General features: G+C 48.5%; 1 protein-coding gene across 1 annotated transcript in view; it reads right to left on the bottom strand.

Annotated features, from left to right (window-relative positions):
* Positions 1-7092, bottom strand: part of PAFAH2 (platelet activating factor acetylhydrolase 2) — a 23667-nt gene extending 16575 nt beyond the window's left edge. The window contains exons 1-3 of the mRNA XM_080921091.1: positions 6983-7092; positions 5670-5820; positions 4840-4936 (exon numbers count right to left, since the gene is read on the bottom strand). Coding sequence (XP_080777217.1) covers positions 4840-4936; positions 5670-5820; positions 6983-7072 — 338 coding nt within the window. The 5' untranslated portion in view covers positions 7073-7092. The remainder of the gene's footprint in view (positions 1-4839; positions 4937-5669; positions 5821-6982) is intronic.
* Positions 7093-16064: the final 8972 nt, after the last annotated feature.

Here is a 16064-nt window from a genome sequence, read left to right as displayed (position 1 = left end):
TTAATAAGAAAAAGTACATTAACATTACTGATGTTACTGGTATATTTTATTTAAGCTATGATTGCCTATTACAGTCATGGTGCCTTATTTAACCTATTGTAACCTATATAACCCAAAGTGAGTTTAAAATATAATTAAAATTTTAATTAATGAAACGTTACTGCACTTTCACTCCTGGGCAGCCTTTGAACTCCCTGGTGTATACTTTACACCTGAAGCGTGTCTCCACATTGACCGAGCCTATTCTAAGCCTTTTGAGAGCCACACAGAGCAGGCAGCCTAGAATGGACCAAATAGCTCTAACGAATGAGGTACAGACAGCAGTATAACGCAGAACTACCCAGGGGATTTTCTTTAAGAAGCAGAGTATTCCCTTTATATAGTGCAGACAGAATGGCTGGAACAAAAGCAGTCATCCTAGGTCAGGAAGTAACTTTAAGGTCCAGTTGGTTCCCTGTTACATTCATGTAACTGCAACAGCAACCCTAACAGTCCAGCCCTGGCTCCTGCCTCTGTTTCTCTGAGTTTGATGCAGTGTTTTATGTAGCCCAGGCTGGCCTCAAACTCACTATTTGGCAAAGATGACTGTGAGCTCCTGGACACCCCCTGTCCCCGCTTTCTCAGTGCTGGGGTAAGCAGGGGCCACGTACCCAGACTTCTAGCTTGCTTTAACTGAGACATAAAGGCGTTTTGTTTGTCGGTTGGGGGCATTTTTTTCTTTTGCAGTATAGGAGATATTTACACTCAGGATTCTCCTGTCTCAGCCTCTCAGGGACCGTGAGTCTAGGCTTACACTAAGACCCCAAGCAAGGAAGGAATCTGATCATGCTTTAGAAAGCAATGTTTGTGGTTTTTCTGTTAAATATACTTTTCTAACTTATACAGAAAAGTCAATCTAAAATCTTCAGCGAGGCCGTGAACAGGACAAATGGCTCCAGATCCCTTCCCGATGTGTGTATCATCTGTGTGTATGTATGTTTGTGTATGTATATGTGTGGTATGTGTGTATATATGTATATATGTGCATGTGTGTGTAGTGTGCTGAGTATCCTGTGTGTATGCATGTATATGTGTGTTTGTATGCATGTGTGTATGTGTGTGTATGTATGTGTGTGTTATATGGTGTATGTATGTGTATGTAGTACGTGTGTATGTTTGTGTGTGCTTTACCATGTAAAGCAGGTAAGCTGCTGCTTACTCCTCAGGGCCCAGTGGCTCCTCTCTGCCTACTTCAGAGGGCTGTGTGGGAACCACAGGGAACAGTGGCATTCGGGAAGCCAGTTAGGTGGTGTTTGCACGCACATGCTCCTCCCTGGGAGGGGGAGACACCTCTGTGTCTGTGAACCAGGGAAGGATTTCAAGGTGAAACTAAGCAGAGAGGCTAAAGAGGGAACTGACCTTTGGCCACCACTCCCTCCCCTTTCTCCTGGGATTTCACTCCTGGTTGATGAAGGATGTTTCTACTGGCTCACTTTGGTCTACTGAAGAATGGCGTGCCAGTGGAGCTTCCTAGTCAAAAGGGACGCCTCCATTACATCTGCTGCTCTCTCCAGCACAGCTACGGTGGCAAGGGAGGGCTTCCTAGCTTCTTCCTGCCTCAAAAGAAACCTCTCACTCGCCTCGATAGCCTTATCCCCATGCCTACTCTCCACTTCCAGCCATCCGCTGGTTACGCTCCTCTAACGTGAGTGGTTTCTGGATGTGTGCAGCCAGACTTCCCACCTTCCTTTTGTGCAGGGGGCTGGCATCCAACAGGTGCTTGTGGAAGTTAGCTAAATGAATGAGAACCCAGCAAAATGGCCCCTCGTCCCTTCGAGGATGAGTGTTTACTGGGAAACTATGGCTCCCAGACACTGTCCTAGGCACCGGGGAGTGGAAGACTGAGATGGTGTCTGTCTTCGCTGGGGTTACAGTCTAGCAGGGGAGACAGGCACTGGAACATCATCACACCTGTGATTAAGCACTGCTCTTGCAGAGGACACACATTCAGTTCCCAGTAAGCACATTGGGAGGCACACAACCACCTGTAACTCCAGCTCCAGGGGGTCTGATGCTCTTCAGCCTTCTTCAGGCACCTATGTCATGTATGTACACACACACACAAACATACACATGCACTACATACACATACATACACCATATAACACATGCATACACACACATACAAACATGCATACACATACACACATGCCTACAAACACACATATACATACATACACACAGGGTACCCAGCACACCACATACACACACACACACATACATATATACATACCACATATATACATACACAAACATACATACACACATATGCACATACACACACGATACACACCACATATACATACATACACACACACACATACACCAAACACACATAATTAAAACTAGAACAAATCATTTTTAAAACACGCTGTGATTATATTAAATACTGGGAAGCACAAACAGTCCTTGAAAACTCAGCCTCATAGAAGGGTCAGGACAGGCGACCCTCAGAAAGGGATGCACAAACCTCCAATCTCAGTCACTGAAAGCTTAAAAGCAGAATTAAGTTTAAAAACACTATTAAAATGTTTCGTTTTAGGGGGCTGGAGAGATGGCTCAGTGATTAAGAGCCCTGGCTGCTCTTCCAGAAGACTCAAGTTTGATTCCCAGTATCCTCGTGGTGACTCACAACCATGTTAGTTACTCCAGTCCCAGGGGATCTGACACTCAAAGGAAGGGAGGACGAGAGAGAGGGAGGAGAGGGAGGGAGGAAAGAAAGGGAAGAAGGGAGAAAAGAGAGGGAAAGAGGGAGAGAAGGAGGGAGGGAAGGGAGGAGGGAGAAAAGGAAGGAGCGAAGGAGGGAGGGGAGGAGAGAGGGAAGGAGGAAGGGAAGGAGGGAGGAAGGGAGGAGGGAGAAAAGGAAGGAGCAAAGGAGGGAGGGGAGGAGAGAGGGAAGGAGGGAGGGAAGGAGAGAGGGAAGGAGAGAAGGAAGGAGGAAGGGAAGGAGGGAGGAAGGGAGGAGGGAGAAAAGGAAGGAGCAAAGGAGGGAGGGGAGGAGAGAGGGAAGGAGGAAGGGAAGGAGGAAGGGAAGGAGGGAGGGAATCAAACAAGCAAGTTTCAAGGTACTGAACTATCAAGATGGGATTTGGGCTGTGGTTGTCTTGTTTTGAGGCACGGTATCATCACACAACACACACCGGCCCAAACTCATGACCCTCCAGCTTCCACCTTCCAGAATGACCGACATGAGCCACTACACCCCACCAGCTTAGAAAGAGAGCTCCTCGGCTACAGCGTGAACAAAAGCTGGAGGGCTGGCAGCTTCTGAGCTGCGTGGCACTATGGGATATACATATGAGCCAGACATATATGTTCATGGATGAGCAGAGAGAGCACCAACACCTAAGTGAGCATGCGCAGCCATGACCAAACTAAATAACAGCCATGGTGCAGACAGAAAAGTCCTGCGAGTGATCCTGCCTAGATACTGAATTATGAACTGGAAGCCTGCTGTGTGACGTCTGGTAAAAGAGATTATCAAATTTGCCATCACCATATTCCTCCCCGGAACAAGAGGGAGAGACTCAGCAGGGCTGTCCATCCAGTAGGCACTGCTCCAACTGAAACCTCAAAACCACTCGAGGAAGCCGCATCCCTCGGCTGGCAGGTGTTGAAATCTAGGCTCAGAGAGTGGCATAGCATCCCTAGCTCACTCCAGATGCAAGGGCCATCGGTAGGTCAGGCCACATGTGCAGGCTAGCACAATCCCAGGCGGCCAAAAAAATTAACTGAAAAAGGTGAGGTAAAGCCAAGGTGTTTCTGACAGTGCTTGGTCCTAGCTGCATCTGGAAACTTCTCTGCAGCCTTGGGATTGCATTGTAGGAGAATGTTGTATCTTTAAAGGTGGCTGGAGAGACCCATTCCTCAGTTAAGAGCACTGGCTTAAGAGTACACAAGTCCAGAGTTTGATTCCTAGCACCCACTTCAGATACCTCACAGCCAGCTGCAACTTCAGCTCCAGATCTGACACCTTTGGCCTCTGTGAGCGCCTACACTCACGTTTGCACACCTACATGCACACACTCGTTCTACACACATAGTTAAAAAGAACAAAAATAAATTTAAAAAAACCACTGAGCCATACTGCGTTTCTCTCTCTCTCTCTCTCTCTCTCTCTCTCTCTCTCTCTCTCTCTCTCTTTCTCTCTCTCTCTTTCTCTCTCTCTCTCCTCTCTCTCCCTCCCTCCCTCCCTCCCTCCCTCTCTCTCTCTCTCTGTCCCTCTCTCTCTCTCTCTCTTTCTCACACACACAGTGTTAAATGGATCTTAGCTTTCTTAGCTTGAGATTAAGACAGAAGTTCCAGTTTCCGAAATGGCCCTAAACACAAGCCTGCCATTTTGTGCAATGTGTTTATGTGCAGCAGAATTCTCAGCATTGATGATTATAAAACCAAAAATTAATCTACCGTGAAAGATACTCTAGGTCTTAAAGTATCAGACGTTCAGCTTAGAGTCGATTCTTTATATAAAAATAACACACCCAGCTGGTCAGTATGCAAATTCCCTTTGGTTTTAATGAGCAGTAAGATGAAATACATTCCAAATCACTGTCCTAAAAATCTATCTCGTTGTGATTTCTTACCAATGAACGTTTGACCTGTATTCCTGTTTTATACACTTAGAGGGTGGGCAGTCATGTAAAAATGTCAGGGAAAAGTGAAATGCCTGACAAAGCCCTGGTCTGGGGAAGGAGGGAAAGATGGCAGGCAGATAAACGTCTGCTATTTGGCCCTTTGAGACTACGTTAAGGCATGGTCACAGCGCAAGAGATATGAAAGGTCCAGGGATAGAGCTCTTACCTGAAGCCTCCTAGGCCATGAGACAAGATGATCAAAGGGTATCCAGATTCCTTCGTCTTAAAGGGGCCATTCCAGCTAACAGGCAAGCGACAAGATCCTGGCAGAGACACAGACTGTAGACTCTCTGGCTGCCCACAGAATCCTATGGGCAGCCAGGGTACAGGCACGGGTGGGTATAAGTGGTCCTTCCCTCTCCAGAATCACCAGGGGGGAAAGGACCCAAAGGGGCAATCCTGAAGAAATCTGGGGCAGATCTGTGAAAAGCCAAGGCCATGGGGAACCCCTGGGGTGGGGGTCTTGGGGGGAGGTAGAGAGAACAAGATGAGCGAGCGGGCATGCTGCGGGAGAGGAGATGCTCCCTGGGAGCTAAGGGTGTTTGATGTGGGTGCTGGAGCAAGCAGTGGTGGAGTGTACGGCTGGTGGGATGTAGTTCAGCCATCAGTAGCGGAGATCTGGTCTTGTATGAGGCCCTGGGTTTGTTCCCCAGTACTAAAAAAAGGGGGAGTGGTCTACAGAGTAAACAAAAATGCATGCTGGATCTAGGAACTACGGCCAGCACCACGTCCCATCTGATGTCCCAAACACCGCACAGAGGTTCTACACGTACACCATAGCTCTACAAAAGCCAGCAGGCAAGCATGGTAAGTGACTTGCCCAAGACTCACTGCCAGTAAATTACAAAGTCAGATCCCCACACATTCGATGCTCTCCCATCTCTTGAAACCAAAGACTGGACTGTGCAAGCTAAAACATTGAGTGTGTCTGCCTGGGTTTCTTCTGGGGACACAATCAGGCAACTGGGGGAGCAGCCAGGGCCAGGCCAGCCTTACCAATACTCATGTTGAGCAGCAGCCCCGCCCAGCGCTTGTTATACTGCAGGTAGTCAGCCAGACCCATGCAGTACTCATAGCGGGGAATCCACAGGGGCTGCTCACACTTCTCTGATGCTTGGCAGGGGTAGAAGAGTCGGAAGAGGCTCCCCTGGAAGAGAAGGGAGCAGCCGCTGGGACCAAGAAGCTCAAGCGTTTCGGGTCAGCAGGAGTCTGGGTACCACCAGCACAGAGAAAGGTTTCCTCAGATTTTGTTGCTAACACATCAGAAGGCTTATGTTTTTCCGATGGTCAAGGCGCATTTCCAATGGCATCCTGGAACGGCACCAAACTGTGGAGCTAGGCTGGTGTGAACGGGGTGGTTGGGGGCTAGAGCTTTGCTCTTAGGATGAACTCAGTGGCAGCGGTATGCTTGGTCAGGAGAGGGAGCAGGAGAGGGGTTACCAGGAAGTGGGTGTCTCTCACAGAACAGAGGTGAGCCTAACTGTCAGGAAGAAAAACCTAAGGAACTTGCTGGGTCGTGGTGGCACGTGTCAGGAGTCCTGGAGATGGGAGAATCGGGGGCTTATGGTCATTCTAGGCTCCATTTCCAGTTGGAGGGCAGCCTGAGCTACACAAGAAACCTCAAAAATGTAAAAAGGAGGAGGAGGAGGAAGAGGAAGAGGAAACAAAGAAAAAGAAAAGCCTAGAAATTGGCAGGAGGGGCCTGGAGAGATGGCTCAGCGGTTAAGAGCACTGACTGCTCTTCCAGAGGCCCTGAGTTCAATTCCCAGCAACCACATGGTGTCTCACAACCATCTGTAATGAGATCTGTGACCTCTTCTGGTGTGTCTGAAGACAGCTACAGTGTACTGATATATGTATATATATTGGCAGGCACTTCAGAAGACAGTGAGAAGCAAATGAAAGGCTGGAGATGAAGACCCCACCTTCCCACCCAGGACACAGGACAGTAGACATAGGACAGTGGCCTGTGGCCCACTGAGCTTCCTCCCATTCCCCTACATCAGGATGGCATTGGAAAACCTCTCCAGGATCAGATGCCCACCTGGACTCAAGACAGGAGAAAGGGTCTGTGAGCTGCCTCTGAAGCCAGAGGCACCTCTTCTCCTTGCTGGAGGAAGAACTCAGTTTCTGTCATCTGTTCCAATAATTTGAATGAGGAATTAAAAAAAAAAAAAAAAACAGTCTGAAGATAGGCTTTGAGGGCTGACGACCAAACCCAGCCCCGCTGTAACTTAGCACCCCAGAACGTACGTACACTTGGACCTGTGTTGGTGAAGAAGAGTAGGGGCGGAGCTTGGGGCACTTACCTCAAGACTGTGACCCTGCATCACATCCGTGCAGCCAATGTGGTGGGGTCCCGAGATGGGCGGGAAGCACATAGACTGTCCGGCCCCCATCTCATCACCAGCTGGACCAAAGCCGGTGCTCCTGGACTTGCCGGCTGGAAGGCAGAGCACAGAACAGCTGCTTGCTGGTCTCTTCCTCGCTTGTTGCTTCTCTAGGTCATGTGCCAACCCTGTCCACTTCCTGACATCCTTATCACCCCGACTGACCTTCCTGCCAGCTTACTCACTGAATCATACGCATTATTTACGACTGCTACTTTGCCAACGTTTACAGGCTGGTCTTTCGGTTGTCTTTCTGCAGTGGTGGGGTGGAAGCCGGGGGTGGGTGGCGGGGGGGCTTACACATGCTAGCGACCCACTCCATTCCCAGCCCCACGGAACATGGTCTTCATTTTCTTCTGGTGGGGTGAGGAGATGGTGGTGTTGAGTTACCCACAAACCACAAGGGTGTGGTCAGTTCTAGCATACAAAATGCCCTGGGTTCGATTTCCAGAACCGCAGAAAAACAGCTGTGGCAATAAACACCTGTAACCCCAGTCCTGAGGAGGTGGCGTCAGGAGGGTTAGGGGTTCAAGGCGAGCGTGGGATACATGAGACCCTGTCTTAGGATGACTACATGCCGACACTGCACCCACCATGGCCCATCTGACAGTAACTGCTGTAGTGACCACAGCCCTTTCCTGGCCAATGACACTCACTGAGGCCCAGCTCTTCCCCAGCTAGCACTGTCCTAAGCCCCTAAAGGACACTGCTTCATCTAACCCTCTCAACGGCTCTCTGAGAAGGAAGGTAGCTGGACCACTTTACCTTGGCTATGGAGGTCTAACTCGAAACCTACTCGGTTTAAAGCAATATTTAGATTCTCATTCCTTACAGCCAAAACCACTTGCATGGGCGGGGTCCCGCCCCCCCCCCCCCCGCCTCCCCAGGGTTTGTTTGAACATTCTGATTCCTCCTCTGGAAGGATCAGTGTGCAAGTCAGAGCACGCCTAGGCAGAAAGAGACGTTGGAGATGGTTGCTGCCAATGCTCCCTCTCCCTGCCTTGGAACATACGTGTGCATTACTGAAGAAGTCACAGTCCTGAGAGACTCAGTGAGCTGCTCAAGATCACAGCTGTTCACACACACACACACACACACACACCACAACCTTCTGCCTGCCAATCACTTGGTCCAGAGGAAAACCCCCAAGAGCCCCAAAGAGTCACTCCACTTAATGTTGGGAAGCAATGATTTTCTTTCTACTATTCCTTTTCCTCTTTTGTTCTTCCAGTGCACATTTTAAGACACCCACTATTACAAAAAGGAGGAAGGGGGGGGGCAAGGGGAGGAGGAGCTACGTTCTGTTACAGGCAGCGGACAGTGGGAAGGGGGAGGAGCCTCTGCCGGTTCCCCCTGGGGCTGAGGGCTCACACTGGAGGCCCAGGACTGCAGCTGCTCGGCACATGTAGATCACATGACGGCGAAGCAGCTGCAGCTCCTGTCATAAAAGACAGATAAAATGCCACTGGAGTTCTGAAGAGAGAGAGGGTCCCCTGCGCGTGGGAGCAGAGAGCAGGGGAAGACAGGAAAGGAAGGAAAGTTAGAAAAGGGCGTGTGAGACACGGGGGCAGTTAGCGCTGGCTGCAGAGGGAGAAAAGGGCGTGTGAGCGCGCACAAGCTCCCACGCGTTCCCACGGTTGGGTGACCGTAACCATGTGCATGCGGAGGCCAACCTCTCCTGTTGGTTCTCACGTGCCTCCCACCCTTTTGTTTGAGACAGGGTCTCCTGTTAGCCTGGAGCTTGAGCTCATAAGCGTCCAGGGACCTACTTTAGGACTTTTGTTGCCCATCATTGAGATTAAGCATGCTGTCAAGTCAGGCTTTTTTTTTTTTTAATTACATTTATTTATTTAATGCATGGGAATGCGTGTGTGACAGTGGGCTTGTGGGTGTCAGAGACTAACCTGAGGAAGTCACTTTTCTCCTATCTTGAGGGTTCCAGAGATCAAACTCAGTCATGTTTGGCAACCGCAAGTGTCTCTATTCACTGAGCCATCTCACTGGTCTCTGGCTTTTTTTTTTTTTTTTCCTTTTTCTTTTTGTACAGGGTCTCTTTAAGTAACCCAGGCTGTCCTGGAATTTGCCGAGTACACCGAGCTAACCCTGAACTCAGAGATCCACCTGCCTCTGTCTCCTGCGGGTAACATTAAAGCCATGTTCGACCACACCCAGCTATCCTCTTTTCTTTCTTTCTCTTTCTTTCTTTTTTTAACATGAGCCCTAAGGATCTGAACTTATGTCCTCATATCTGTGAGACAAGCAGCAACTAAGCTGTCCCACCATGAAAGACCCAAGCCTGAGACACAGTTGCTTTGCTCACGTAGCTTGGGCAAGTTAACCTGCTCTAAGCCTGATTCTGCATCCACAAACCGGCATTGTGTCAGCCTTGTGGTTGCCATGGAGATAAATGAAATCATGCAATTAAAGTGCCTTGCATAGTACCTGGCTTGGACAAGTATCTAGACGCCTTTGGCGATCTTGAGAAAAGCAGGAACAATGGAGTTTGGCAACTGTGTGGATCTGGGGCCCCAGAAAGAAAGAGGGACAGGCAAAGGTGAGGCAGGATGGGGGATTTTGTGACCAGGATTTTGGGTCAGGCATCAGGGAAGTATATTTTAAGAGTCATGGAGGTGGAATACACAGAGCCTGGGTGATCCTGGCAGGCTTCTGAGAGGGGCCATCAGCTAAATTCTGCTTGGGGGGGGGGAATCCAAAAACCTAAAGACAACTAGCTGGACTGAGGCTTAACCTGGAAGCAGCCAGAGTTCCCCAGTGATGAAACGGGAGATAAAAGCCAATCTGCTTGCAAACTACAACGGAGAGAGACACTCAGCCTTGTCTCTCATAAATGCCATGGGATTTTCCAGGGGAGTCCTTCAGCTGGCTCCACAGTTCATGGCAGTGCCTGCCCAGAGCCTCTCGGCCATCCAGGCCCAGTGAGACTTCCTAGTTCACTGGGACAAGTTCCTAAATCTCTACCTTCCCTCCTCTCAGGTCTGAGCATGGCCCCCCTCCCTTACCTGGACTCCCGACACAGGCTGCTCAGGTGGCTTAAGGTGTAGTGCCTCGGTGGGCCGACTCACTGACTTGTCTCTCCCAGTAAGACCATGTGAAATCTATGTCAGAGGGTTCCGAACCCACAACCCAATTGCTCTGCAATCTCTAAATGTGTTTCTTTCATTTGCAGAGAAATCAATGCTTGCTATCTTTCTTTCTTTCACTTTTGAGGGACTTGGACTAGAACCCAGGGCCTTTCACATGCAGGCAAGTACCTTACTTACTACTGAGCTACACTCCCAACTCCATTTTTTTTTTAAGTCCTAGTTGTTTCTGACCAGCAGGATTTGAGAATCTCTTAAGGGTTCTTTCACAGAGGGAGGCTCTTTTCTTTCAATCAAACATGCCCACACCCATGCACCAAACACTCAGTGTACCCTGTGAACTTCACTATCTTCTCGCTGGGAAAATAGACATGGCAACCCAGAAACACACCAGCTAATGTAGGCAAGATGGCTCAGCAGGCAAAGAAGCTTGCCTCCAAGCCTGATGTTCTGAGTTCAATTCCCAGAAGTTACATTATGAAGAGAGGAAATCTGTCCCCAGGCCCTAAGCTGTCCTCTGACCTCCACGCATTTACCATGGAATGCAGGTACCCAGTCACATGAAGAATAAATACCTGCTTTTTAAAAAAGGACTTTCTTCAGTGAATGTTATTTAATTTTTTTCACACACGTGTGTGTCTTTTCTCTTCACGTGAACTCCAGGGGTAAAGAGTGTGCTTTAACCAATAGGGCAAACTATTAAGTTCTTTCCACCCAGAGCTCACTTGTCTTCTTTTGGCTTTGATTCTAAAGTCCCCCAATTCTCCTCCTTAGTTGTTCTAAGAGAGGTCTCTCTATACAGCCTAAGCCCCCAATTCAAGATCTCCTTGTCTACCCCACAAGTGCTAGGATTATAGGTATGTGACACAGTATCCCGATCAATTACTTTTTTATGGGCATTAGTGTTCTGTCTGCACAGGTGTCATCGAGGGCGCCAGAGCCTCTAGAACTGGAGGTACAGACAGCTGTGAGCTGCCATGTGGGTGCTGGGAACTGAACCTGGGACCTCTGGAAGAGCAGCCAGTGCTCTTAACTGCTGAGCCGTCTCTCTAGGCTCCCAGCTCAATTGTTTTTTTTTTTTTAATCTGTCATATATATTAAGAAAATAAGGCTACAGAGGAAAAAGAAAAGTTTAGGTGACTTTGTATTCAATCTCTGCCATATATATATATATATATACACAATATATATACACACACACATATATACAATATATGTATAAGCCATATATACATACATACATATATATATATATATATATATATATATATATATATACTGTATTTACTTATTGGAGGGTGTGCCATGGTACCCATGTGGAGGTCAGAGAATAATTGCAGGAGTTGGTTCTTTCCTTCCACCGTGTGGGTTCCTGAAATGGAACTCAGGTCACTAGGCATGACAGCACCTTTACACACTGAACAATCTAGCCAGCCACAGCAGTAAGACCTTCAGCAGATGCCTTAACCTCTAAAGCAGTCATTTACAGCCACTCACGAGGCTGAAGGCTGTGGTAAGACACCTGGCATATTGGAGATACTGAGTCCGCAAGGCAGCTATTAACTTCATGACGGCTCCAAATCTGACTTTCATATATGCAAAATGGGGACATTCAAAAGTGACATTTAAAGGAGAAAACCAATACATCCTAAAACCTGATACACTTTAATTACTCATATAAATGTCAGGGACTCTTCAGCAGTCCTGCTGCTCTTTCAACAACAGACCCAACTCAGTCTTTCTGTTATTCCTGCATAGATCCTTTGGCAAAATGAAGTCTTCTCTCCCAGGCTTTTCATGCCTGAGACACACCTACCGAAGTCCACTACAGAGGCCCAGAAGAGCCCAAAGGGAAAGAACAGGGCTTCCACTGGAGCACTAGACTGCTGCATTCCTGCTCTGCCAGCCCCGTAGACTTCTCCTCACCAGTCCAGGACAAACACCCCTCTTGGGATTCCTTTCAGACAAAACTCTCTGGAGGCTATGGGCTCAGGGCCTATCTGATCTTGGACTCTGGGGGGAAGTGAAGAAATAACCTGGTTTTAACTGAAAACATCAAGAACTCCAGGGACACGATTGAGCAATGAGGCGGTAAAACTAGAAAAGCCACCTGATCGGAACGTTCCAGGGCAGCCACCACCGGCACAAAGAGAACCTCTGTTGTTTGTGGAGGCCGTGCTGTTTACAAAGTACTTTCATACACTGTGATATAAAAGAAGCGGGGGGGGGGAGTGGAGGAGAAAGGGGGGAAGAAGAGGAGGAGAAACGGAGGAGGGAAAGAAAAGGAGACAAGGAGGAGGACGAGGAAGAGGAGGAGGAGGAGGAAGAGGAATATATTCCACAGAGCCTATGTGATTTTTAACTGTTAAAGTCAGGGAGAGTGAGGCAGATTTCTTTGCTGCGCTTCAAGTTCATAGCACTGCGAGGAAGAATTTGGGTGTCTTCTTCCACCAGCATGGAAAACAGGACAGCGAATAGTGGAACGCAGTGTGAAGGACACAAAGCTGCCCGCTCTCAGGGACGTGAGGCAGGGTCAGGGCAGGAAGCTCAGATGAGGGAGTGTCAGTTCTCGATGACCCTGGGAGGGCTTAGGTGCGGGGTGGATTCTGACAGGATTTATCTAAATAAGAAACAGAGACGATGAAGAGCAAAGATTAGCACGCAGATTCTGGGATTGAGAGACAAAGAGGCCCCCCGTTGGAACATGAAAGGTCTTTGGAGAGCTCAGTTAAGAAATGGAGCTTCGGTCAATCAAACTTACCCAGTCACGCTGATCATTGAAAAGCAACTTCAGAAGGGTCACTCGGCGGAAACCCGGCCCCGCCCAGGAGCCCGTGGTCCCCTGGGAGTAGTAGTTCTTTCACTTAACCTGCGAAGTTAAACTTGTCCCCTGTCTCTAAGTGTTACACTACAAGTCCCAGGATGCAACACGGCGTCTTGTCACTCCCAGGACTACAATTCCCAGGTTTCCTGGCTACACTCTGGGGTGGAGTGAAATCGGCCAAGACCAGGGATGCGGTGAGATTGCACCCCCTGGTGTCTGAAGAGCGGCAGTCGCTGTGACACGCCTCGAGCGGAGGGTTATAGTACTGGAAAGTAACCCTCCGCCTTACCGGTCCTCAGATAGTTCCTAGGCGTGCCTGGTAACATGCCCGGCTTCACTTTGTTGTCAGGGAGATTAGAGGTGAGAGGTTGCTTTCCATTTCTGTAGGCATTATTTCTTGTGAAAATATGAGACTGATTGTCCAGGATTCATCAAGCCGCCCCTGGTGACACCTTGTATTTTCCATTGTTCTCAGGATACTCAGCTGACAACAGGAAGGAACCTGAGAGATCTTGGGGTCCATCCACAACTCAACCCTCCTTCCCCTATTCACCTTTATTTGAGTGACCGGTACTCGGTTTTTGAAGACACGTTGATGAACAAGATATTGTCTTTAGGGTTAACAGAATTCACAATCTAGCAGAATTCAGAAAAGGGAGGAGGCGAACAAGTGCGTGAGCCTTGAAAAGCACCTGCCCAAGATAGGGCCAAGGAGCTGGATCTCAAGATGCTTAAAGGAAGAAATGCTAACATTGGGGCGGGAGGGAACGACTTTAATAGTACAGGGCGTGTGTAGATATCAGATGAGATTTAGTGAATTCACTCAGAAGATAGGGCTGGACTGGAGCAAAGACTGGATCATAAAATAAAATTTGAGCTGGTTGGTGGTAGTGCATGTCTTTAACTCTCTTACTTGGGAGTCAGAGGCAGGTGGCTCTCTGTGAGTTCAAGGTCAACCTGGTCTACAGAATAAGTTCCAGGACAGCCAGGGCTACCCAGAGAAACCCTCTCTGGAAAAAAAAAAGAATAGAAGAGGAGGAGGAAGAGAAGACAGACAGGCAGGGCAATCAGCAGGTTGATATCTTAGACACTTTGGACTTTGTGATCTGCGCTGTGACCTATGAAATCGCTAAGAATAGAGACGCTGCCCCCTGCTTCCCCAGTAAGCCGAGTCCTTTGCTGTGCTTTATTTTGATGTCCGTGCCCCTGATGACACAGGGTCTCAGGGTCTCATGCTTAAATGTCGAGCAGGCTTTCCCTCTGAGCCCAATCTCCTGTTTCCCTTTCCCTGGTTTGTAAAAAGATGTTTTATTTTATGTGTCTGGGCGTTTTGGCTGCTTATATATTCAGTGCATGCCTTGTGCCAAAAGAGGCCAGAACAGGGAATCAGATCCCCTAAGACTGCAGTTTCAGGCCGTTGTGATCCGATAGGTAGGTTCTGGGAGCTCAACACGGAGCAGTGAGTGCTTTTAATTGCTGAGCCTTCTTTCCAGTGCACCCACTGTGCCCCCACCCCTCTGCCTTTATTGTAACTTCTATCTGCTTGGAAATGTAGAATAATTCCCATACCCTGAACGGTTGCCACTGCAACCTCCTTGACATGTTTTGTGATACTGCAGCGGTGGGAGGGGGTGCCTTACCGGGCCCAGAAGGGAGGGAGGGAGAGAGGGAGGGAGGGAGGGAGGGAGGGACGACAGAGAGAGAGAGAGAGAGAGAGAGAGAGAGAGAGAGAGAAGCCCAGTCATTTCCAGTCATTTTATACTGAGCCAGGCTCATACCTGGCTGTTGCTAGGTAACCATTGGGCAGAGCTTAGAAGAAATGCTAACACTCCTGGCTCCTAGAAAGGAAACCTCTGCTCCTTCTTTTGTAAGTGGGGCAAGCAATAGTTTGTAAATTTTGACAATGGTGGGTGTTTTATGTTTCTTGAATGAATGACACCCATGCCAGTGCCATTATAGTCCAAGGCCTGAGGAGTGCAGCTGCCAGTAAGCAAGCTGCATTTCCCCTTATTGCAAGGAAGGGCAAAGGCGGCGGCGGAGACCCACGGTGAGGAGTGAGGGTTCAGAAAGAAGGCATTGCAAAGGACTCCTCACGGACTCTGGACTGCTGCTGGCTTATCTCAGGGACTGATAAAAGAAACAGGGCTTTGCTTTGAGATGGAGGATTCCAAGAAGTGCCAGGGCCTGTTAGCTGGCTCAGTAGGTAAAGGCAATTGCCCCCAAACCTGACTACCTAAATTTAACCAGCACAGGCCTGTGCGAGCATGCGCGCATACACACACACATACACACACACCTGTAAATAAAGAAATAAGCTTTTAAAAAATTAAAGAAAGGGGGCTGGAGAGATGGTTGAGTAGTTAAGAATACTGACTGCTCTTCCAGAGGTCTTGAGTTCAATTCCAAGCAACCACATGGTGGCTCACAACCATCTGTAATGGGATCTGATGCCCTCTTCTGGTGTGTCTGAAGACAGCTACAGTGTACTCATATATAATAAATAAATCTTGAAAGAAAAGAAAAAGGTTTTAAAGAAGTTACAATTAGTGTTTGGTTTCAGAAGGAGATGAGGACCTGAAGTGTGTATTTCACACATCAAAGCAGATCTGACCTCCGGGTTCTCCTAACATCCCTCAGTCCCGACCTGTACCCGGCCCTCAACCATGAACTTTCTCAGCAGCTGGGCTGTCCTTCCCCCAGGGGTTCTTCCTTATATAATCCAAACTCTTCCTCCCCTTCCGTCTCTTCCCTCCCTCCCTCCTCTCTCTCTCTCTCTCTCTCTCTCTCTCTCTCTCTCTCTCTCTCTCTCTCTGCTCTTTGTTTCTCTCTATCTCCTTCCTCTCCCCTTTCTCTAGAACCTTTCCTTCCTATGGCAACTCCTCTGGCCTCAGTCCCTGGGGACTGCTTCCCAATAAACCTGTGTTTAATATAATTTAATCTAGCTTTAATTTCACCACTGGAGAAATAACTTATCAATGAAAAGCTATCCTAATAAGACTTGTCTGGAAGGAGGGAGGTCTGGACTCAGCTAAAGTTATCAGAGATAAGAAACAGGAGTCTTGGCAGCAGGAACAGA

The sequence above is a fragment of the Micromys minutus genome (assembly GCF_963924665.1).
Source record: "Micromys minutus genome assembly, chromosome: 9".
Lineage (NCBI taxonomy): Eukaryota > Metazoa > Chordata > Mammalia > Rodentia > Muridae > Micromys > Micromys minutus.
Note: the sequence above shows the minus strand (reverse complement) of the source record. Positions and strands in the feature narration are given on the sequence as shown.